Source organism: Apostichopus japonicus, chromosome 20 (genome assembly GCF_037975245.1).
Source record: "Apostichopus japonicus isolate 1M-3 chromosome 20, ASM3797524v1, whole genome shotgun sequence".
NCBI lineage: Eukaryota > Metazoa > Echinodermata > Holothuroidea > Aspidochirotida > Stichopodidae > Apostichopus > Apostichopus japonicus.
The window spans coordinates 19,184,119-19,210,191 of record NC_092580.1 but is presented as its reverse complement, the minus strand read 5'-3'; the positions used below and the strand labels follow the sequence as shown (position 1 = coordinate 19,210,191).

General features: G+C 36.8%; 3 protein-coding genes across 16 annotated transcripts; 1 reads left to right on the top strand and 2 right to left on the bottom strand.

Moving 5' to 3' along the window:
- The first annotated feature begins 2,390 nt into the window (after positions 1–2,390).
- On the top strand, positions 2,391–11,935 carry LOC139961706 (uncharacterized). Its single transcript, XM_071961121.1, has 9 exons — positions 2,391–2,510; positions 4,668–5,596; positions 6,541–6,596; positions 6,840–6,980; positions 8,635–8,828; positions 9,548–9,636; positions 10,119–10,193; positions 10,699–10,773; positions 11,390–11,935. Exons 2-9 carry the CDS (start codon positions 4,946–4,948, stop codon positions 11,549–11,551), a joined length of 1,443 nt encoding a protein of 480 aa, XP_071817222.1. The 5' UTR covers positions 2,391–2,510; positions 4,668–4,945; the 3' UTR covers positions 11,552–11,935.
- A 714-nt stretch (positions 11,936–12,649) lies between these two features.
- Positions 12,650–17,822, bottom strand: LOC139961707 (uncharacterized). The gene has a single exon (XM_071961123.1). It carries the CDS (start codon positions 14,724–14,726, stop codon positions 13,608–13,610), a length of 1,119 nt encoding a protein of 372 aa, XP_071817224.1. The 5' UTR covers positions 14,727–17,822; the 3' UTR covers positions 12,650–13,607.
- Positions 17,823–17,879: 57 nt separating this feature from the next.
- Positions 17,880–25,494, bottom strand: LOC139961714 (uncharacterized). 14 transcript variants are annotated; one of them, XM_071961131.1, is made up of 11 exons: positions 25,295–25,490; positions 22,555–22,626; positions 22,105–22,170; positions 21,636–21,704; positions 21,169–21,237; positions 20,700–20,768; positions 20,230–20,298; positions 19,770–19,838; positions 19,311–19,379; positions 18,852–18,920; positions 17,880–18,065 (listed from the first exon to the last, which is right to left on the bottom strand). In XM_071961131.1, the coding sequence occupies exons 1-11, from the start codon at positions 25,460–25,462 to the stop codon at positions 18,015–18,017; spliced, it is 840 nt and encodes a 279-aa protein (XP_071817232.1). In that variant the 5' UTR covers positions 25,463–25,490; the 3' UTR covers positions 17,880–18,014. The 14 variants fall into 14 exon arrangements, with proteins under 14 accessions (XP_071817232.1, XP_071817238.1, XP_071817237.1 ...); XM_071961137.1 differs by lacking the exon at positions 21,636–21,704 and having other exon boundaries at positions 25,295–25,494; XM_071961136.1 differs by lacking the exon at positions 19,311–19,379 and having other exon boundaries at positions 25,295–25,491.
- Between the last annotated feature and the right edge of the window lie 579 nt (positions 25,495–26,073).

The following is a 26,073-nucleotide window of genomic DNA, read 5'->3' as shown; positions in this document are numbered from 1 at the left end:
GCACTATGCACGGTCAGTGTTTAACCATTCCTGTAACACTATACTTATCCCACAAGCCTCTTTAATTTTCAATTGTGATGGTAGCTGACGTCACACCGCCTGGGTCATTTAGGAAAGGATAATAAGTTTGAGATGTCCAGGATAACAAATAAAGATCCGTCCGTTTTATAAACAATTTTATACCCCCCCCCCCCACCTAAACCTTTACTTCATTCGTTCGTCACACTTCTGACATTGGAAATTAGGGTTGAACAATTGGCGGTACACGACTGCCCTGGAAACGAACTGAAATAATGCCTTTCATGTCGTACACTGCAAATTCACGTTACACAGTTCGGAAGCCTAGTGATTAATTCTGCACTGCTATTTGTCGGGGTCATTACTCACCATGGCAATTAACTGTATAAAGCAGACGACAAGATTGTTAACAATTACTAATTCACTCTTGTACGATTGTATATTGAAAATGTAATCAATAGATGGAAACAATAGCAATAATTTAGACGTAATTCATACAGCATCGAATGTCGTATCTCTTCTCCCATCTGTAACAAGTTCCTGATTGAATTGTGACATAACGTATAGCAATACAATGTGTCTAAAGCCCTCATTTGGAATACATATAGTGAAAGTGCATTGCTGTGAGCTGATGGCAATGAACCTAATTCATGCAAGATTTAGGAGAAAACAGTAGACCAATTTCCCCCTAAAGTTACAAACCACCTGTTGGGGTGACGTGTACGTGGTTGTAAGTAAGCAACGTAAACGGATCGGCCATTGCGTATGTCGTTAAGCGCACTTCCGTAAAATGATCATGTAATGAGAACGGACGATCTCTATCTATGTAAGTTATCTGTGCTCGCGTAGGTTACATTGGGAAAAGGAGCATGTCTGGGTGGCTGAAGAGAGACCATAGTTTATACCGTACTTATTTTATGACTGATTGTAAAATTCGATGATATAGTTTAAATTATTCGTAATATTATGCATTTTAAGAATAATAATAATGAACAAGCACGTAAATGTATATGTTAAAGAAAATGCAATGCATGTTCGTCCGAACCCCATGATTCCCTCTCCCTTGTATACGGCCATGGCAAATGCATAATGGATAATGTGATGGCTAGTAAATGACGTATTATCTTTACTTCAAGACCGAAAAGTAACACTGATTTCAATCGTTGATGCCTTTAAGTATTGAGTAAATATATAACTTAACAAGAAAAATGAGTAAAATATTACACCAAACAGTATACATGAATGTCGATACCAATAAATATGTAGGACCAAAATAGACAAATAAACTTACATAATAGTCTATATATTCATTAACCTTAATAAAGAATTTATAATTGTACTTTAAATACAATGTGTTTTCATTTCATTGTAATATGGCATTGAAGCATTGACACAAATTTCAATATCTCTTGACTGTTTGTCTTCTGATACAGATTGAGTTGCCAAGCTGTAGAAGCTGCTGCTACCTATAGAGCACGCTCGAACCAAACATTCTTGTAAGCGGTCTTCAAATATTGGTACGAACCATGCCATCGCGTATTGATTTTCGGGCTAGGATCCCAAGAAAGTAAACTCTTCTTCCAAGGGAAACCGACTAATTTAAAATACTGACGTAAAACGGATCAGCAGGTAGATCAGAAGCGTCGACAACAACTGGTATTCGACCGGTAATGCTTTTCACGGTTTGCCATTTTTCGTACAACTGATGATAAAAGTACTGCGGACGATAAAATCGGTATATCATTCACCATATCGGACCTTTCCATTTTCGATATATCGACATCGAATTCGACAGTTGTTGCCTTTTTGAAAGATTTGAAAACTTTCTTCGGGTGCCGGATGACAAAAGTTTCTAAGAATGGAACATCTGGGAGGTATTGCGTCATCGGTACTCCCTCAATCGCGTAAGTCATTGCCTTCACGAAAATATACTTCTGGTTGGAAATCCCTAAATTGTCTTTCACCCACGAATAGCTGCAAAAGTGAGAATTGAAAGCATTGAGTTGCAAAGCAAACGTATAATTGTATATTTGAGTCCGTACTCGTACTCATGTTCTAGCGGTATACTTATTTCTTTTACTAGTTAAATAGTACCATATGAACTATAACAAATTAAGGGCGAGGAGGGCTTTATCACTCTAGAAAATATAAAACAGGGGTCTCAGTCCCCCACCAACTTAGTTTATCGATAATCTCTTTTTATCGATAAACTCATTTACTGAGTTTATCGTGAAAAACATGGTTATCCTGTCGATAAACTCAGTTTATCGATCGAAAAAGAGAGTTTTACGGCGATGAACTCGGTTTATTGCACATGTGGCTTGCCATAGACTCTAGCCTTTGGCAAAGGTATGAAACACTCAAGAGTTATGCTATCCATTTACAGAAGCGTTATAAACTGCTGCTTCCTCATGCATGGAACACTCAACAGTTGTTGTAAGCTGGCTAGCATTTTCGCACAACGTTTCTGCGGCATGTTGTTGAACTCCGAGGTAAAAATCCCGTATCCAGTTTGATTTTCAATTATTTATTTTGGACGTTTGCGTTGGTATTTATGGTTAACGCTATCCAATTTATTCAGAAGCATTACAATTGTATTTTGGCTTCTTAAATACCGCTTATAGAAATAAAAAATCGGTTGATAAGCTTAGTATATACAACTTAATGTTAATGCGCAAAATAACTAGTTTTGCGAAATTACAAACTATACACGTGTGAGTAACGAGTAACATCGGAGCCTAGGCTAGTATCTAAACACTCCCATATTGGGTGAATTAATTGAATTTGCTTTACGATCGCAGCACTAGAAAGAGGGTAATTGTGCATAATTTATCCTATTGAATGCTTACAATCATTTCCATAAACAGCATATTTAACCTTAAAAAAGCCCTTGTAAATACATTTTACCGTAAGAGGGGCGTTTTTAACTTTACATTTTCCAAAATAGCCCCCCAAAGCCAAATCTTAATTCCTATCCTGGTTGTAACAACAGTCGATCAGACACTGACAGTCTATAGACCTACGCCGAGTGAAAATGCATTGCTGGACGTACGCACTTGAGCAGTAGTAAACAATCTAAATCCTATCTACTTGAACGATAAATTATTTATCATTCTAGTCGGTAGGATTTATATTGTACATCATAAACAATACTGTTTGTATGCGGCGCACGTGTAGCGTCGTTACAGGCAATTCGGATATATCACGTAAACACATGCATGCTGTGAACATGTGTTAAACCTAAATTTTTATGGTAATTATTTATTATAGGCCTATAGTAATTACTAGAGAGCAATATCACAGACAAGTCAGTCAATATACAAAACCGTGAAACCCATATAATACTTGTAAACCACGCAATGCAGTTGAACGATATAAACCCTTCCACAAAGTGGTCTGACCGTTAAATACTGTCCAGTAACGTTAATCAATACACTTAAGATTTCGAAACTGTGATTGGCTGTGAGTGTACGTAGCATAACCCAACACAGGGTGGGAAACTTACAGATACTGTAACTCAGTTACGTGAATGGCGCCAAAAACTTGTGTAGTTATGTGAAAGTGTATTTTGAATGACATGAACGTAACGGCAGAACACATACCACTGTAAAAACAACAAAGTAGGCTATATTAGACTACTCCTACATATTGGATAGCGGTTGTCTGTTTTTAAAGTTAATTTTTAACACATGCATGCTGCATTTCGCACCTACACATTTTAGTGTCAAAAAGTGTTCATTTTCAAATTTGGTGGAAAATTTGGAAGGACTACCAAGTTTTTTGCAGGACTACCAAATCTTTGAAAATCTTTGAAACTGGTAGTCCTTCGGACAACCTTCTCAAATTCCTGAAAATCCAACACTGAACAATGGTTATGATTTTAGACAATGCACACATTTTAAGTTCTGTTATACATTGCATTTGATTTCCTGTTCACTTTATAGACCAACGACGGTATGAATGATTCCATTGCGCACAAGCGTGTGTGCCAGCAGGGGCAATTATAACTAAGTATTGTTTGTTCCTATAGAGGAATTTTAAAATGCAGGTACTCATGGCAGAAGGCATTTGTGAGGTTCCTGCGTCACCGATAAGCAATTTTCAAATCCTAGTATTAAACATTGCTGTATTAACTCCATTAGTTTATGAAAGGAATCAAGAAGAAGAAACCGGGAATACAGCGAATAATTTAACCCTGTATTGCATTGCAAAGTCCTATAGATGCAAAATTTTCAAATTGCTGTATATACAAGTCAAAATATGTCTGGCATTTTTCTTTTACACAGAAACCATAGTATATATTTTTAATTTTTTAGAGACAAAATTCAGATCCTGCAAAACTGCTGCACAAAATTTGAACACTGAACTATTTCCTGTCCTAGTGCATTGAAATGCCAACAGTACCTGTGAGTGAGCAATATAGTTATACTGTACCTCGTAATCTCTCCCCATATTTGAGCAGAGGCTAATCTGAGCAGTGATATACAAAATGAGCAGTATTCAATATAGTAAGCCCACTGCTATCATTACTAATAATTACCAGGTCATCCCGTAGTACTTGGAATTCTCATAACTGTCTGGATATGTAGTATAGAGTAAAAATCTCTCTTCGCACATGAATTTAATGTTTCTTCAATTTTTATCTTCAGATCCATGGATGTAATGGTACCCTAATGTGCTACGAAACAGCTTCCCCTCATCTTATGGATAGAAACGAAAAGAATACAACCCATAGGACAGTTGGACATGTTCTTATCGTGCAAGACTTAGAGTAGTAGCCAGTGGGCTTCAGAAATTTCACTGTGTAGTTTTTAACATAATTGAGGAAGAGTTTTGTTAAGTCTCCCAACTTGGACATGCTTGTCATCTGACAGCTCTGGTTTGGCTTTCCTTTTTTTATCTTAAGTGTCCATGGTACAAAGTAACAATGGGTGATGTCATCCAAACCAGAACAGGAAGAAGTGGCAAACCTTGGTGGATTTTGAAGAAGAGGAAGAATGAGACATTGAAGAAGAAGAAGAAGCGTAAAGGCGCAAAAGTAGCCGGAAAGGACCCACAGAGCAGTTTGACCGATCAGGTGACATCTGGTAAAGACGTTGAAAAGAAAACTGAAGGCGAGGCACAGGTTGCCAGTGGTAAAGAAACTGACAAATACGTGAGCAAACAAGCCAGGAAAAGGAAACAGAAACGTCAAGAAAAACTGAACCAAAAATTGGAGACAAAAGATAAATTACGGTCAGATAAACAACTCAAGAAGAGAAAGAGGCAGTTCAAGAAAAAGAAGAGAAAGGAGGAGGAGACAGTTGGCAAGAATACAGAGACGGATAGCAAAGAGAAGATGAAAATTGAAGAAGGAGGTAATGAAGAGGGTAAGACTCCTGACCGTAAAGGGCAGAAAGATGTTGAAAAGTTAGAAAGAAGTAGCAAGAGAAAAGGTGCTCATTTGAATGGAAAAACTGAGAAGAAGGCGGTCAAAGATGTGGACGGTGGGAAAGTTTCTGTAGAGATATCAGGTGATAGGTCAGCTGACTCGGAGACAACACCAGAAATTGATAGCAACTGGAGAAATCTAATGAAGGTAAAATCGTCAAATTTCATTGAGAAAATCTTCATCCAAAAATCAGTGCAGTCCTTTTCTTTTACATTTGCATGCATACTGCAAGTTTCAAACTTGCATTTTGATCTTTCTGTATGGAAGTACTGTATTTGAGTGTGAATATGATACACTAATTGCAGAAGATCATTGGAACCGATTTAACTGTCTGATCAGAGCTTTAGCAATTTGCAATCTTGACAAGGTACAGGGCTTTTTTGGAAAATTATTTGCAATGGTTAGTTGGATTATTTTTGTCAAATAAGATGTTAGTACTCTTCCATTTTTAATGTGTGTATTTGTTTCAAAATCAAGTTAAACTTGTATAAACTTCATATAATCTCAAATTAATTCATTGTGCTGTTTTTATTAGATGAATGTTCAATATAATTTGTTACGGTCATATGTTCAACATTTTATTGAACTCCCAGTATTAGGTGATTCTTGGATGAAATAAAGTTTGATAAACTTGAGCTTTCTTAGCTGCGGTAAACTTATTCTTGCAGATACCAATGTTTCAATTGAGATATATGTGTTTGTCAGTCTCTGCCGATTTTTTAACAACCTTTTTAGTAGTCTTTCCTGCCTTTTTATTTTCTTCCCTGTTTTTTGTTAGGGTAGGGTTGGCAAAAGAAGAGGTAGGGGGGGGGAGGAGAAGGGTAAGATTTGAGGAAAAAAATACGGTCTGTGACTTGTTTTTAAGGGTAGCAAAACTGTTAGTGCATTTTGGTTGTGTTTTTCCTTTTATTAAAGTGAGTTGCTTTTGATAAAACTCCACCCATTGTTAGATATTTGCACTAATGTTATTAATGTTTTTTGTTTGAGGTATCAAAGACTTTCAACTCCATAATTGAAATTCGTTTTTCACAAAAAACATTGTTAAAATAGTTTGTAAACTCTCTCTGATCTCTTGTTTTGACATCCCTTAGAGCATCAATTATCAACCACCTGAAAAGAAGAAAAAATTAGCCAAAGCCATGGACCAGTAAGTACATTTACAGTACCTTCTTGGAGAAAATAAACTTTGAAACCAATTCAGTACTGTAGTTACTGTACCCTGCAGTTCTCTGTCAACAGTTTAAAACCATAGATGACTGACACTTAGTTTTGTTGAGTTGATATACATAGAACAGACTGTGTACATTATATCCAGACCAATCTTCATGAGTTCAGAGCACAACCTACACTATAGTTCTATTCATTTAATTTTAATGTTCTATCTTAATAGCAAACCGGAGATCTGGTTTGATGATGTTGATCCTGAGCTGATGGACGAGGAAGATAGACAGGGATTGTCGGATGATTTGAATAAAGTATTGCATCATGGGAAGGGAAATCCAAATCTAAACAAAGGATCCGAATCAGCCGGGTAGGTCTTTAATTATACTACGCAAACTGTTCATGTCATCACAAGTGTACCTGTGTGTGGTGGCAGTCTTGTTAAATCCTTTAGTCGGTCATTCTCCCCAAAGTTCCAAATCGCTTTTACGTGAAGGATGACTGTATGCACACAATCAGTCTTGTTACTGCCAAATTGTTTTTTTTCGCATTGATACTGATTTTTTTTTGCTATACCATTATGATTCTTTGAGAAATTTTGAGATGCTGGTCGATCAATATGGACGGACGATTTAAGTACATGGATTACAGAACACCACGGACCCGAGTACCATGTCTGTTATCGATTACACAATTACAGAACACCATGGACTGGAGTACCATGTCTGTAATGGATTACACTATAACAGAACACTGGACCAGAATACCATGTCTGTTATCGATTACACAATTACAGAACACTATGGACTGAAGTACCATGTCTGTTATTGATTACACAATTACAGAACATCATGGACTGGAGTACCATGTCTGTAATGGATTACACTATAACAGAACACTGGACCAGAGTACCATGTCTGTTATCAATTACACAATTACAGAACACCATGGACCGGAGTACCATGTCTGTAATGGATTACACTATAACAGAACACTGGACCAGAGTACCATGTCTGTTATCGATTACACAATTACAGAACACTATGGACTGAAGTACCATGTCTGTTATTGATTACACAATTACAGAACATCATGGACTGGAGTACCATGTCTGTAATGGATTACACTATAACAGAACACTGGACCAGAGTACCATGTCTGTTATCGATTACACAATTACAGAACACCATGGACCGGAGTACCATGTCTGTATTGGATTACACAATTACAGAACACCATGGACCGGACTATCATGTCTGTATATCGATTACACAATTACAGAACACCATGGACCGGAGTACCATGTCTGTATATCGATTACACAATTACAGAACACCATGGACCAGAGTAATATGTCTGTAAACGATTACACAATTACAGAACACCATGGACCAGAGTACTATGTCTGTAAACGATAACACAATTACAGAACACCATGGACCGGAGTACCATGTCTGTAATGGATTACACAATTACAGAACACCATGGACCGGAGTACCATGTCTGTATATCAATAACACAATTACAGAACACTATGGACCGGAGTACCATGTCTGTAATCAATTACACAATTACAGAACACCATGGACCGGAGTACCATGTCTGTATCGGATTACACTATAACAGAACACTGGACCGGAGTACCATGTCTGTAATGGATTTTTCAAGGGCAACTGATTTCAAATATCACCCACCATTGCCCTGTTGTTTGCCTGAAGCTAAAAGGAAGAATATTAAATGGGGTTGTTTAGAGTTTATGAAACCGTGATTTGACATTAACATTTCAACAGGAGCTGATATCATCGTCATTTTGGCCTCAAGACATAACCTATATTTGAGAGGTGAATACATCACACTGGAAAAGTGTGTATCAAAATCAAAAATTTGGTTGCATTTTGACATTTGAGCATTATTATTTTACATTGCAGTGGCCTTCCCACCCTCTATCCTCCCTACCATCCCTGTCCCCTCTCCTCCAGACAATCAATATAATTGTCACAACAACTTTTTTTTTTTCTCGGTAGGTTGACAAAGTATGTCGGTTTAGATTGTGAGATGGTTGGTATCGGTCCCAACGGCAAAGAAAACATGCTAGCTCGAGTCTCCATCGTGAACCAACATGGACTCTGCATTTACGACAAGTTTGTTGCTCCACAAGAGGAAGTCACCAACTTTCGGAGTGAGGTGACCGGCATCACCTCCAAGGATCTGCAAAACGGTTGGTCTAAATGATTCATTAACTCTTCTGTTCTTTGTTGTTGCAAGCTCATAAGATATTCTACAATTTGTCATTTTTAAAAAAATTGTTTGATCCTTTTCATTTGGCAAGTCCCAACAAAGTTTCATACAAACACAGAGATATTACAGCACCGTTAAATTAAATTTTGAAATTCGGTGTTCATGATATAGGTAAGAAGATAATGAGTGCATTCAAACTACAGTTCTCCTTCAAAACTTTTAATTAGAATTTAGTAACTAATTATGAGCTACAGTAGTTACAGTTGTTGAGGTGAAGAGAAGTACTTTCTAGTTGTTTTTACCCACATCCTAATAGTCACACTATTTAGATAAAACTAACAAGGGGAAATATGTTAAACTGAAAGTATTGAACCACCACAAAGGACTGTTTGTGCGCATGAAATATTTCTGAGCGTTTGCACAGAAAAATTGCAATATTTTAATATCAGTTGACTGTTTGGGCAAAAATGGGCAAGTGGATTATTTTCGAGTAGTGTTCAAACTAACCATCTGTTATTAAGTTTTATAATTCTCTTTTTTTTCTTCTCATTGTTGTTTCCCACCGCCATTTCGCACCGCGGTTTTGTATTTCGCGAGCCATGTCGCGCATCGGTATGCCTCAAACTGCACAGAAATTGTCACGTTTTGTTTTCAAGGGTATGACTATACTTGTCATTGATTTTTTTATTTTCTCTACAGCTGATAATTTCTCATTGGTTCAGGAGGAAGTGTCCAGCATTTTGAAAGGTAGAATTCTAGTGGGTCATGCCTTACACAATGACTTGAAGGTCAGTCAACTACATTACATTTCACAATTTAATCTTCTGAATATATTTGACTAAAACCAACAGTCACGTCTTCAAAACATGAATTGTGTATACAGGTTGTAGATGCTCTGAGACTGGAGGTACTTGAGTAGGCGGATTGGTCCTCATACTCGGGCCATTCTGGAACTCTAGTACAGGTATTAGTGCAAGATTAAGTACCCATACTCACACTTAGAGCCTTGTACTCATACCAAGGAGAATTGTACTTGCACCCCATGTTGTTGTACACAATACTTCACATACCACAAGTTCTACTATTCACGCCTTCTCCATCCAGCTGTATAGTTTACTTCTGATGGGTCCATCATATTCTCTTTAAGAGCATCGTCCCTACAAGCTTGTTCTATAAGATTATCGTATACACTTTGGATGTTGTGACCGAGGTACTGCAAGTGTATAAATTAAACCGTTCAATACTAATCTTCTTCTGTGTTTTCTTCCAGGTACTATTCTTAACTCACCCTAAGTCGATGATTCGGGATACATCGACCTACAAGAAGTTTAAAGAGATGAGCAAGGTATTGTTTGTACTCTAATATAACAAAAAAGCCTCTCACAGAAAATTATTTATATCCTAAAAACTCATCAAAAATGCTATGCTAAATAATATGATAAAATGGCAATGATCTTGTATTCAGAATCTGTGTATCTTTATGATATTATAACAGGCAAAGATGAAAGAAAACCTTTAAAAAAAGTTCTACATGAATGTTCTCTGTGAGGTAGCATTTGGAGCATCTGGTTCCATTTTATCTCTGAATGACAAACCCTGTGTCAACTTCTGTTAACTAGCATCAATTCATTCCACGTCTCATTAATTTCATTACCTGGTGAGGGTTATGGTCACCATACATCCAGATTTTATGTGGTCATGTCCTTATTTGTTACTATCTTTACTAGGCCACCTCTTAAGAAGCAAAGATGTGCCATGATTAGAGGTTACTAAGAATGAAATATATATATAAGATAATGTTGAAATGTTATTGTTGAAATGTCTTTAATCCTTACGATTTTGCATCACAGGGAAATAAGCCAAAGCTGAAAAAGCTCTCTGAGATGGTTTTGAAAGTTCGAATACAGGAGGGGGCACATAATTCCGTAAGTTATCGTTTCATCGACATTGTTTCTGCTTGACACTGAATAAACAAAGAGAAATTTTTAAGAAAATGTACCAGCACAGTCACATCTGTTTTGATGTTGGATGAGAAGTCAACACATTACTACATGCACCTATTTATGTCAAGAGAATTACATGGCAATTATGCTGTAGTTTCAATCGATAGAGGTGACAAAATGTTACTGAATTTATTGGATATTAAGACTGAATATCGGCAGGGCAGATCTTTTAGAGTTTAGTGCATTGCTGAAATCAGATTCATCGTAAAACTTTCTTACAAGTGACGTTTGGCTTAATACCATGATAAATATAATTTTCTAGATCATGTGTGATTTGTCAAAAGCATTATTATTGTTATGAAAATCAGTAGCATTTATTAGAATTAGAAATGTGAATAGTTACTGAGTCAATGTTAGTGAGATTTTTGGCAATTCATTTTTCTAAGCAATATATTCAGAGTGCTTCCCATGAGGGAATAAATAAATGCTCAGGCAGTGATGAAACTGTTTATAATATCTCTGCATATCATGAATAAGTCACAATTGTATCTGACAGGCGGTCATCTCACTATGAATTTTCATTTCTCTCATCTAACAGGTGCAAGATGCCCAGGCAGCGATGAAACTGTTTATGCTACATCGAATCAACTGGGAGAAAGAATTAGCCAAGCAAGGCTGGAGGAAACTTAAGATCAAAACCAACCAGGAGGCAGAAGTATTGATATCAGCACCAAGCGGTTTACCAAATACAGAAATCTAGTCCTGCAAAAATAGTACTGACGGATATTTGAAAAGGGCAAAGGTTACGGTGGGCTGTTGTCCAGTGCTGAGGATCTGAAGATGGGGAGGCCTGCCAAAAAGATAATCACAACAGTTGATGGTAAAGCTTCTGCAGGACTACCCTCATTAAAGATGACAATAATAAAAAAAATAATAAAAAAACACTGTGTGAGGTATTTGGGGTAAGAGGTGCCCATAACAGCACATGAGTTTGAAGGTGCTAGTCAGCTAAGTTAAATGCAAGATTCAAATTAGTCTTGTACATGAGGATACTGTATAGGACTTTCAGTTCTTAAAATGATATCTGTAAATGGTATTTATAGGGTTTAATTTTAATATCTGAGATTTGAATGAGGTTGAAAAACCTGTTTTGGGTGAAAAAGCCAAAAAAATCTACACGAATTATCACGACGGATGAATATCTAGGTATAATGAGATGTATTGCAGCTGTAACAATGGATTTGGTCACGACAGCCACCAACTGTGCCCCCACCACCACACCCCCCATCCCAATTCACAAAGGAAGATCTGAAATTGTCCACATTAGAAATGGTGATAAAAGAATGCAATGCAGTTAGCTGCTGATATTTATTAGCCAGGTCAAACTTTTCTGAACTGTTTTCTGTTTATTGTAATAGATATAAAAGGATATTCTAATTGTCTGAAGTTGATTGCTTTAAAAAAACAAAGAAAAATAGCCAGAAGTATTCTGCATTCAATCCAATTATACAGTTGTTTTTGATTCACCTTTTTGTGTTGTTGTTGTATTGGTTAAGTTTCCTATGAAGATGACTCTAGGGTTTATAGAAGACAAATTAGGTGGAAGCCTATTTAGAGAGATATATTTTAATGGCAGACAGTGTAACCCTTATCATGGAGAGGCAAAATATTCCCCAAAGTGAACACCCCATCACAATAAATTAACGAAGCTGCTTACAATAGCTTTTATTTGAATTTATAAAAAGAATGAATTAACTGAAACTGTTTGGCCTGAAATATGCAGTAAATTCTAATTGATTGAAACAATTTTAATGGTGAATGATTTAAACATCAATATACTTTTACGAAAAATTAGTAGCTTTTCAACCCCCCCCCCCCCCCAATTTTATTTTTGGACAAATGGTAATGGCATATCAGACTAAAACTCAGTACAAAGCAGTTTTTCAACCAAGAAAAGAAAAACTGTAAAGGAACCATACCAAAGTTCCCAAGGAGGACAGTAACCAGAAAAGTAACCCCCTCCCTCCTCCCACTTCAAATGTCTTGCATCTCACTGAAAAGCATCTCATTTGCTCACACTAAGTTCTAAGATCAATAAGATAGATATGGAGAAGAACACTTGTTTTAAAATAATTATGTTTGATGATATGGTGTTGCCTACATTGTAAAGTCTGTGATTAATTAAAAATGTCAATTTTCAGAAAGGTGTTCTCTTTTATCCCCCCATAATCTACTGTTGAAAAGAAATAAATAGTCATGATATTATTACTATTATTTACTTAATGAATTTATCTTGCAACAAAAGTCCTACTATCATAATCAGTAGATATGGCAGTCGCAACCCCCCCCCCCTCCCCCACCCCGTAGCTTTTCCTGTCCCTGACCAATTGCTCTCCCATCCAGTGTGTCTTAACTCCGCATCGTAACAGTTATTAGTTCCAAAGTTGCCTGAAAAAAAGAGTATTTGAATAATAAATAAATATTAGTTAACAAGGTCATTTACCATTTTTTTCTTTTTCAAAGCTTGCAACTGGTTATTCATTTGTGTGTTTATGACGTTAAACAAGTCCATACTATTTTATCCTTTACCACGAGAAAAAGTAGTAGCGTCATAGACAATACTTCCCAGTAAATCAACGGGTAGCACTAGGTATGTGCAGAATACCAAAAAAAAAAAAAAAAACACAATCGTCTTCGGTTTACAAACTTCTCGAAAGTACAGATTAGTAACTATATTGGCACCGTTCGTCCTCATGTTAAAGCGGTATGGTGTTTGAGTTGCAATTGTGGGCAAAAAAAAATACTCCCAAACAGAATCAGTTGTAAGTACTACTTTGAATAGTCTCGCTTTCCGCAACCGTACTCAACATTGGCTTGGCAACATTTGGTCTAGACACTATAGATGACAGAATATTTCTATCTGCTTTGAGAGGAGGAAGCTTTAATCTCGGTGTCTTTTCTTTATCTTCCTGTATCACATTCAAGTCAGTCTCGTCCTCCATCTCACCTTCGTCTGCATCTATCCTTATCGTGGACGATGTCGCGGTATCGTCAGAGGTCGGTATCTGACCGGTTGAATCTGCCGAGGCGGTACCGACTCGCATAAGCGGTGACATCTGGTAATCCGGATCGTCGATGAAAATAGCGTCGAGTTGTTTACGTAATTCGGGACCGAGTTCGTGACGTAATTTCGTCAAATTTATTCCCGGTGATGTTCCGACGGATTTCGACGATTTTTGTCGCCGCCGTCTTCCCTCCGTGTCAAAATTTTGTTGAGTCAGCAAACTACTCATCTTAACTTCCCCGACGAGTTCGGTATCTTCCTCATCGGAGCTGGAATAATATAAATCGTCCCTAATGTCGATTTTGCTCAATTTCCGACCAACTTTCAAATAATTCTCTGGGTCGGCGGAACCCATCAACTCGCCATTTGTGAGTGCGACCATACTTTGCCGTCTAGCCGGCGCTAGAAGCTTCTTTGCCGTATCTTTGCGTTCGTTAAAAGATTCCATCGTTTCCTTTTGGACTTTGGTCTCGTTTCTTATGGCGTACTGATATCGTCCCCGTGCTGCGTATCGCTCTACTTTTCGTCGTTGCTCCGCGCGATCGTCCTCTTCCAGCACCGAATGAAGTTTTAGTGCTTTCTTCGCGGCCGCCATTTCGTAGAGTTCCTGTTTCAGCTGTTCTTTATACCGCGATATCTTCAGTTCGTTAATTTTCTGAGTTTTTAGCATTTGTTTCTCACAATTGATTAATTTATTCTTCTCCGCATTGTTGATAATCCCAGTCCATTTCCTTAAATAAGCAGAACGCTTTACGATATTCTCGAACCGTTTTCGCGCAAGCACCGCTCCAGCATCGCGATGTTTTCGTTTACGGGGTTTTTCGTCGTCTTCCGATCTGGTCAATGACGTTCCCGCTCTTGCACCGTCCATTTTCGAATTAATTGATCCTCACAAGTAAAGTCTTTAAACATTTCCAAGTTATCCCGACGAATCATAAAGTCTAGATTTTTAAAATTTCTAGTTAGTTGATTCTTTAAAAATCACATAATATTTAACTCACGGTTCATTCACTCCATCATCTACTTTATAATTTGGGTCATACTAACATGTTGTAAAACTTTATACTATTGGTTTAATTTTACCGACCAAATTCCATGGCAAACTCGAGAGGCAAAAGTAAACATGCTCCAACGTATCCGCGGAAGAAAAAAAAAAACTTCAGTCTAACGGATTGTGTCTAAGATCCACCAAATATTTGCGTCATTGGTTTTTAAAACACTGGCACAGTATGGACTACAAAACAAGAACAAAATATTCAATCACGTGGTTTGTATTTCTAGTTAGCCTTTTCTTGCGGTTCGTCAAAACTTAAGCAACAGAATCATATACTGGTCATATATCTGGGCATGTCTTTCTCAGCGACATATGAACCGTGTTTTGCCTAGCGACAGATGTGGGCGAATCAATACCATATATATATATATATATATATAGGCGCCCCCCTCAAACAACCAGCCTCTCCATCCCATTAAAGGTACACCAGACACAAAGGTGGCCCATGAAGTTATTCCAAAGAAGAAGCATTGATATCCGATCATTATTTTGGTTCTTAGGGGGATGATAGTATCGATCAATTGAAGGCCTTTTTTGATAACTCATGGTATTTTAAATTCACAGGGAGTCTCTTGGGGGTCTTTATAGAAAGAGAAAATGGATGCGAAAAGAAATCGATGACTCCTTAAATATATGAAAAGAAATGAGAAAGAATAGGTCCCGTTATCGTCTATTGTATTTGTTGAAGTGCCACTCATTATCAGGTAACGACGTCAAGACGGGATGATTTCTTTAACTGGGTCATGAAACTGAAGACTGACCAACAAAAGATACCATGTTTACTTATGTATGAACAGTGGCGTCAACAACAATAAAAACAGAGGATGGGGGGAAAGAGGAGCTTTCATGTAGATGTATTACAATAATGTGTCGTACGCCTGGTATACAATGGTAAATAAGCAATACATTTAATAAGAACAAGTGTGGGAGACCGGGAGTGTTGGGGGAGGGGGGTGGAGGAGGGGTAATGCCGTAGAGGTGCACCATTTCCTTCCGTGTCTCGTCTCTTTAATAAAGAAGCGACGGCGTTAAAAGTAGTGGAACTTTTGCTATGATTTTTGTAGTTTCTTCAAACTTGTTAAAATATGCACCCTTTTAACAATAAAGAGGGTATACGTGTATGTATTTGACATCTAAGATGCTGCTCCCTGGAACAACGCCTCAACGCACGTACTGTAGTATATAGATTGTCGTTATGGCCTGCCATGTGGACCCTACGACAAACGTACATAAATACACTGATCGGGTTAGAGGGGGCATGGCTAACACATCCGTCGTTCACTCGGGGGAAATTGGTGCAGTCGGGGATGTTTACTTCAGTCGGTTGAAGAGTTAGACCACTCGTTCGGGGGTGTACACTACTTTTCAACCTCACCCGAAAATACCAGAGTATTTCTTAGCACAACTTTGCGTTAAGACCTTGCAATGGACGCAATTAATAGTCCAAATATGCTTCAGAATACACATTTTGTACACGTTTGTACTCCCCTCTACTTCCGCATGATCCCATTCATTCATCAAGGGCGTAGGAACCGGGGGGCTGGGGGCGCCAAGTCAGAAAACCCCTTTTTCATTTCCAAATGAGAAAAAAATCTCATTTGGAACACCAAATTGCATCTAAGGCCTGGTGAAAATACAAAATTAAGTTTACAAAATGGAGTGGGTGTTGAAGTGTGCTATATTGCACCAAATTGCATCTGAGGCTACCTGGAAATGCAAATGACACCCCCTCCCCTTAGACCCCTCCCCCAGGCCGGCCATCAGTCTTCAGCCCCCCCCCCCACTCAAAAGTACCTTCCTACGCCACTGCATGTCATGTCAAATGTCGTAACTTTGCTTGATTTTTATGAAACTAAAAGATATTGACGCATGCTCATGCAGTGTTGACTATGTACCGGTACTTTTTAGATTGCAGAACACGGTATTTAGCATATATTATGATAAGTGTTGAAGACAGTTAACGTTAAAACTAAAAGGGACATGTTAAAGATTCGAATTATAAAACCTATCATAAGAAGGCATTACAATTGCTAGATTGATGGAGCGACATATCGATCAATAGACAGAAAGACAGATGTTTGCTGATCACTGTCAGTGCCCAAACCATCAGAAGTGCCCCACGCAACTTTCTGGGTTTTAGTGCCGGAAAGGTTTGGATAAAATTAAAGAAGGCAATTTGTGGTTACGGGCTGTTGAACTCCAAGCTTATAAACTAAATGTGAATGTTGAATATATTTAAGACACGGCTGGTGCTCCCTGTGTTTTTAAACGTGGGATTGGATGCAGTTGCGTGCTCAAAGGGGAAGTGGAATTCCCGCTTTGGCTTCGTCAGTCCATTCCACCCCCCCCCCCCGCCCCCAACCTCCCCGCTTCAACTTACCTCAAATATTAAAGTGTACTGATTGGTACAACCTTGCGCTTAGTCCTAATTTATCATATATGTCTGAATATATTATGTCTTCAAACACCCCATGGCCACACCCCTCCTTTATGAAATCATTGATCCTCCTATATTTGCCCAGTTCTTATAATGGTTCACAGACCTCTTATCACATTCGAGAGCAGCTCGGATTATTTGTGTCAAGGCTTCAGTAAATGAAGAGGTTCGGATTTAGTTCTAGCTGTTCTTAGCTATCCAGTTGTTATATGTTAGCTGGAGCCTGGTACATACAATGGCACTTTCTAGAAGGCAAGGTTATAAACATCACAGAGGTTTGGTGATTCAGAATACAGATCAAACGTGAGTGCATGTAAACTGCATGTCTTATACAGTCATCAGTATTAGTCATCAAAAGCAATTTCTTCTGCCCTAGCTCCTGCAAAAATTAACCTACCATATCTTACTAAATCCAGTGCACCCCATCTTACTAAGCCCAACCAACTCAGCTCATCTCATATACCTCCCTCCCCCATTCCCGAATCCTCCCGCCCTCCCTCCCACTTACTTCCCCCCCCCCTCCCGCTCACTTCACGTCATCGCCTGTTCCCTTCACCAAGCTATATAAATGGTCCTTGAGGACTTCAATAAAATGAAAGATTACAACAACACCCCCCAAAAAAATCCGTCGATGGTTCGACATTAGGATGTCAGAGTTCCTAATATTGTCAATTTTTTTGTTTTGACAGTTTCTTCCAAATTCCAATATTTGTACCAATCTGAAGAAGAGGAAGAAGAAACAAAAATATTAAACGAGAAAGTATCAAAAAGGTAGATGTAGAAACTTCATTGGATTTAAATTGAGAAAATCAAAATAAACGATTTCCTAAACTTTATTTGTTTGCAATATATTTACTTCAATAAAATTAGTATAAAAATATGAGATGAAGTAAACAAGATAACATGAATCTAGTAAACATTACAGTGATCTTTCACTATAGTGGTCAATAATATTTTATTACAGCTACTAATTGCCGTACAGATGTTCGTCGATGTAAACTTTTCTCAATAAAGATGCCATTCATTCTGTTCACATGTGCAGGTGCAGGTGAAAAGTACCCCCTCCAAAATCCCAGCCCCCACCCCCACGCAGAGTTTGCAGGGACGATATCAATTGTAAACACACGCAAAGTCGTGAACCCTTGTAAATGTAGTTGCAATAATGGAAATGATAGCATTTAACCCCCTTACCGAGAGAAAAACTAAATTTTGTCTGCCATCTCCCCGTCCCACTCCTCTCCACCTCCCTTCCCCTCCAATTCCCTCTCCTCTCCACCTCCCGTCCCCATCCCGGAGGTGACTTGAGTTAAAAACATAGTATTTTTTTTTCATTATATGTAAACCATTACTTATCAAAATTAGAGAAAAGATTATTAAAACACAAAAGCGTTTGGAGTTGATCTGCCATGATGACATCACAACGTCAACCACATTCTAGAATATTGTTTCACAAGTTCAAAAGATAATATTTCAATGCAAATTTAATTGCAAACGGTTGTACTGACCTTTGGTTTTGGTTTACGAAGGAAGCTGTAGTCGAAGAAATTACTAGCGTAAACACTAACGGAATCCTCCTGAAATGATACAAATAAAATATTCGAAAATAAATTAAGATAACTTGGCACATAGTTTATTGTAAAAAAGAATAAGCTCAATTTATCTGCCATAATGACATGACAACCTCAACCAAATTCTTCAACATTGTTTTAAAGGTGCATCTGAGCAAGCTCAAGTTTACATAAAAAAATCTCTGAGACCCCTTCCCTGAACGACATAACATCTCCCCCCTAACGTTTCGAAAGCTTCACTTTTCGTTTAGAATTTTATTGTTCATTGTCCATGAAATGTGATAAATTTGGCATGCTTGCTTTGATGTCAATATTCTCTGTAGTTAGAATGTCTTGAAGATGCCAAAAAAGAGATAATATTTCAATGCAACTTTAATTGCAAACGGTTCTACTGACCATTGGTTTTGGTTTACGAAGGAAGCTGTAGTCGAAGTAATTACTACCGTTATCACTAACGGAATCCTCCTGAAATGATACAGATAAAATATTCGAAAATAAATTAAGATAACTTGGCACATAGTTTATTGTAAAAGAGAATAAGCTCAATTTATCTGCCATAATGACATGACAACCTCAACCAAATTCTTCAACATTGTTTTAAAGGTGCATCTGAGCAAGCTCAAGTTTACATAAAAAAATCTCTGAGACCCCTTCCCTGAACGACATAACATCTCCCCCCTCACGTTTCGAAAGCTTCACTTTTCGTTTAGAATTTTATTGTTCATTGTCCATGAAATGTGATAAATTTGGCATGCTTGCTTTGATGTCAATATTCTCTGTAGTTAGAATGTCTTGAAGATGCCAAAAAAGAGATAATATTTCAATGCAACTTTAATTGCAAACGGTTCTACTGACCATTGGTTTTGGTTTACGAAGGAAGCTGTAGTCGAAGTAATTACTACCGTTATCACTAACGGAATCCTCCTGAAATGATACAGATAAAATATTCGAAAATAAATTAAGATAACTTGGCACATAGTTTATTGTAAAAGAGAATAAGCTCAATTTATCTGCCATAATGACATGACAACCTCAACCAAATTCTTCAACATTGTTTTAAAGGTGCATCTGAGCAAGCTCAAGTTTACATAAAAAAATCTCTGAGACCCCTTCCCTGAACGACATAACATCTCCCCCCTCACGTTTCGAAAGCTTCACTTTTCGTTTAGAATTTTATTGTTCATTGTCCATGAAATGTGATAAATTTGGCATGCTTGCTTTGATGTCAATATTCTCTGTAGTTAGAATGTCTTGAAGATGCCAAAAAAAGAGATAATATTTCAATGCAACTTTAATTGCAAACGGTTGTACTGACCATTGGTTTTGGTTTACGAAGGAAGCTGTAGTCGAAGAAATTACTAGCATAATCACTAACGGAATCCTCCTGAAATGATACAGATAAAATATTCGAAAATAAATTAAGATAACTTGGCACATATTTTATTGTAAAAGAGAATAAGCTCAATTTATCTGCCATAATGACATGACAACCTCAACCAAATTCTTCAACATTGTTTTAAAGGTGCATCTGAGTACGCTCAAGTTTACAAAAACATTCTCTGAGACCCCTTCCCTGAACGACATAACATCATCCCCTCATGTTTTCGAAAGCTTCACTTTTCGTTTAGAATTTTATTGTTCATTGTTCATTGTCCATGAAATGTGATAAATTTGGCATGTTTGCTTTGATGTCAATGTTCTCTGTAGTTAGAATGTCTTGAAGATGCCAACAACAAAAAAGGGTAATATTTCAATGCAAATTTAATTGCAAACGGTTGTACTGACCATTGGTTTTGGTTTAAGAAGGAAGCTGTAGTCGAAGAAATTACTAGCATAATCACTAACGGAATCCTCCTGAAATGATACAGATAAAATATTCGAAAATAAATCAAGATAAATTGGCACATAGTTTATTGTAAAAAATAGAGAAAAGCTTTTTGAGTTTATCTACCATGATAACATGACAACCTCAACCAAATTCTTCAACATTGTTTTAAAGGTGCATCTGAGTACGCTCAATTTGACAAAAACATTCTCTGAGACCCCTTCCCTGAACGACATAACATCATCCCCTCATGTTTTCGAAAGCTTCACGTTTCGTGTAGAATTTGATTGTTCACTGTCCTTGACATGTGATAAATTTGGCATGCTTGCTTTGATGTCAATTTCTATGTAGTTAGAATGTCTTGGAGATGCCAAAAAAAAAAGAAGATAATATTTCAATGCAAATTTAATTGCAAACGGTTGTACTGACCATTGGTTTTGGTTTACGAAGGAAGCTGTAGTCGAAGAAATTACTAGCATAATCACTAACGGAATCCTCCTGAAATGATACAGATAAAATATTCGAAAATAAATCAAGATAAATTGGCACATAGTTTATTGTAAAAAACAGAGAAAAGCTTTTTGAGTTTATCTACCATGATAACATGACAACCTCAACCAAATTCTTCAACATTGTTTTAAAGGTGCATCTGAGTACGCTCAATTTGACAAAAACATTCTCTGAGACCCCTTCCCTGAACGACATAACATCCCCCCCCTCATGTTTTCGAAAGCTTCACTTTTCGTTTAGAATTTGATTGTTCACTGTCCTTGACATGTGATAATATGGCATGCTTGCTTTGATGTCAATGTTCTCTGTAGTTAGAATGTCTTGAAGATGCCAAAAAAAAGAGATAATATTTCAATGCAACTTTAATTGCAAACGGTTGTACTGACCATTGGTTTTGGTTTACGAAGGAAGCTGTAGTCGAAGAAATTACTAGCATAATCACTAACGGGAGCCTCCTGAAATGATACAGATAAAATATTCGAAAATAAATTAAGATAACTTGGCACATAGTTTATTGTAAAAAAAAATAAGCTGTTGGAATTTATCTACCATGATAACATGACAACCTCAACCAAATTCTTTAACATTGTTTTCAAAAGTTGCATCTGAGCACGCTCAAGTTTACAAACAAAATGTTAAGAGACCCCCTTCTCTGAATGACATAACATCTTTCCCCCATGTTTTCGAAAGCTTCACTTTCCCCGACTAAAATTTTATTGTTCATTGTCCATGAAATGTGATAAATTTGGCATGCTTGCTTTGATGTCAATATTCTCTGTAGTTAGAATGTCTTGAAGATGCCAAAAAAAGAGATAATATTTCAATGCAAATTTAATTGCAAACGGTTCTACTGACCCGTTGTTTTGGTTCTTCAGTGTAGCCGCAGACGCAGTTATAACTTGAATAATCAACGGAATCCTCCTGAAATGATACAAATAAAATATTCGGAATTTTATCAAGATAAATTGGCACATAGTTTATTGTAAAAAAGAATAAGTTTTTGGAATTGTCTGCCATGATGACATGACAACCTCAACCAAATTCTTCAACATTGTTTTAAAAGTTGCATCTGAGCACGCTCAAGTTTACAAACAAAATGTTAAGAGACCCCTTCCCTGAACGACATAACATCTTCCCCCCATGTTTTCGAAAGCTTCGCTTTCCCCGACTAAAATTTTATTGTTCATTGTCCATGAAATGTGAAAAATTTGGCATGTTTGCTGTGATGTCAATGTTCCCTGTAGTTAGAATGTCTTGAAGAGATAATATTTCAATGCAAATTTAATTGCAAACGGTTCTACTGACCCGTGGTGGTTTTGGTTCACGAGTGAAGCCGCAGACGCAGCTATAACCGTCAAAATCAATAACGGGATCCTCCTGAAATGATACAAATAAAACATTCGGAAATTTATCAAGATAAATTGGCACATAGTTTATTGTAAAAAAGAATAAGTTTTTGGAATTGTCTGCCATGATGACATGACAAACTCAACCAAATTCTTCAACATTGTTTTAAAAGTTGCATCTGAGTACGCTCAATTTTTCAACCAAAGAAAAATTCTCTGAGACCCCTCTCCTGAACGAACAAAATCTTTCCCCTCATGTTTTCGAAAGTTTCACTTTTAACAAGGAAGCTGTAGTCAAAGGAAAAACTAGAATAATCACTAACGGAATCCTCCTGAAATGATACAAATTAAGTATTCGAAAAAATTGGCAAATAGTTTATTGTAAATATGTTAACACCACTAATCTATACATCTTTCAGTATATAGCTCCTTCGGATATATATCTGAGCTTCAAAGACTGTACTTACGGTGACAATAACAAACCTTTAGCATTTTCGATGAATTTAATTGCAAACGATTTACTGACAATTACCGGTACTGATGGTTTTCCACCGAAAGTGTGTTCGTGCCGTTTAATCTTCGGTTTTATACTTTCTGTTTTTCATCACCAGGCACATAAACTATATCATAATGTTCTCAGCATTCCAACATCACACCACTCCTTTGATCTGATACTGATTTTTCTATTTAAGCCTTCTCAACCACCCCCAACCACCATGCACAAGGGCGTATGAACCGGGGGGCTGAGGGCGCCAGCCCCCTAGTGAAAAATATGGGGGCGGAAGTATCATTCCGCCCCCCGCTTTGCAAGTCAGAAAACCCTTTTTTCATTTCTAAATGAGAAAAAAAAATCTCATTTGGAGCACCAAATTGCATCTGAGGCCACCTGGAAATGCAAAAAAGTGTGAGGAGCGGGGGAGAGTGTATCCATCTCGTTAAGAGACATAAACCCTACTCCACTCACGTGATTTTGCTTACATATCCACATCAGGTTTTAATCGAACACTTTACCATGCAACCAATGTTCCTCTTAATTATACTTGGTCACTTGTGCCAGGATGGCGTATATTACTTTCTTTTCATTCTGACAAAGATAATTCGAGTTTTAAGATGTCTATATATGATACAAGGACTACAAGTTTTTTTCTTTACTTAAATATTCGAACTTTGGGGCTACTTTGTCTGTGAATTTACTAAGATATCAAATAATAAGGGAATTCAAAGTTGTACTTTATAAGTCAAATTTTGTTTCAAAAAATCAATCAATCAAAAAGTCAATCAATCAATAAACAGACATACTTAAAACAAAATAAATTTAAATAGCTTATTCTGTCACAATATTCATACCAGAAACAAATGCTCTTCCATAGCTTTATTTAGGCAATCGTAATCTTTGGATTTTTTTTTTTTTTTTTTTTTTTAGCTGTTCAAGTTTCTCAATACTTATAATTTCATAAAAAAATCTCTTTTTTTGTGGAAATATTATTATTAATAATAATATCATTTTTCTTATCTTGCACTTATGGTCGTCTTTACCCTTCATATTCCTCAATCTAGGCAAAGCCCTGTGCCCCAAGCAATGCTTTTTATTTTGCTCCTACCGGCCTTAAAAATCTCAATGAGTCATATTTAGCTTGTAAATTTCAAAATCTTCAATTTCAAATAAATTTCAATATATTTCAATATTTCAAAAGTGGAGTGTCAGCTCAGTGGTTAACGCCGGTGCCTTCCAATCATAAGGTCCCCGGTTCGAGTCACTCCAAGATTAATGTATATCGTCCAGTTAGGCCTACAGAGTTGTTGACAATTGACAATTCATGATCATGGACGTTAAATATGAATGTAAGAGACTGACTTCGGTCAGCTTGCAGCTTTGATAAGCCAATGAGGCTTCTTCGCGAGTTCCCGCTTGCAGGAGGATCTAAAATACATACATACATACATATCGTTACCGCGGTATCGCCCAGAATGATTAGAAAATTTTGCCTCTTTTCAGTGCCTTATACAAACATAGAGTCAGCTTTAAGTCAAACATAGAGTCAGCTATAAGACAAGCATAGCGTCAGCTATAAGACAAACATAGAGTCAGCTATAAGACAAACATAGCGTCAGCTATAAGACAAACATAGAGTCAGCTAAAAGGCCAACATAGCGTCAGCTATAAGACAAACAAAGAGTCAGCTATAAGACAAACATAGCGTCAGCTATAAGACAAACATAGAGTCAGCTATAAGACAAACATAGAGTCATCTAAAAGGCCAACATAGCGTCAGCTATAAGACAAACATAGAGTCAGCTATAAGACAAGCATAGCGTCAGCTATAAGACAAACATAGAGTCAGCTATAAGACAAACATAGCGTCAGCTATAAGACAAACATAGAGTCAGCTAAAAGGCAAACATAGCGTCAGCTATAAGACAAACATAGAGTCAGCTATAAGACAAACATAGAGTCAGCTATAAGACAAACATAGAGTCAGCTATAAGACAAACATAGCGTCAGCTATAAGACAAACATAGAGTCAGCTATAAGACAAACATAGCGTCAGCTATAAGACAAACATAGATTCAACTAAAAGGCCAACATAGCGTCAGCTATAAGACAAACATAGAGTCAGGTATACGACAGACATAAAGTCAGCCATAAGACAAACATAGAGTCAGCTATACGTTGAAAACTGTCAAATATTACAACTTACCCTCCTGATCATGTTGTCATCCTCGTTGGTCCTTTCAGTTACCGGAATCGAAAATACCACGGTAACCGTAAACAGTACACAAATTATCACCGGTGAAGCATACATTGTGATGTCTTTACCAATCCAAGATCCAAGTAAACTAAGGCCAGAATAATAAAAAGGAGTCATTTAAGTAAGATTGAAATATTTCTTTTAATGACTTTCGTTATGTCTCTTGCATACCCTTACTTCGATATCGTGTATTTGTAGTCTTAAACCACTGCCTAAATACGTCATCACTCCAAGATTTGGTTACATGCAAAAAGACTAATATTTTTAAACAGCAGGGTCACACAAACCTCGAACAAGAACGAGAAAACAAAATTCCCTTAAAAGATTATCAGTATCTAATCCCATATTTTAGCAAGGTAAAACTATATATATATATATATATATATATATATATATATATATATATATATATATATATATATATATATATATATATATATATATATATATATATATATATATATATATATATATATATATATATATATATATATATATATATATATTTATATATATATATATATATAGATATATATATAGATATATATAGATATATATATATATATGTATGTATATAGATATATATATATATATATATATATATATATATATATATATATATATATATATATATATATATATATATAAAATCTTTTAAGGGTATTTTGTTTTCTCGTTCTTGTTCGAGGTTTGTGTGACCCTGCTGTTTAAAGACATGTTTAATTTTT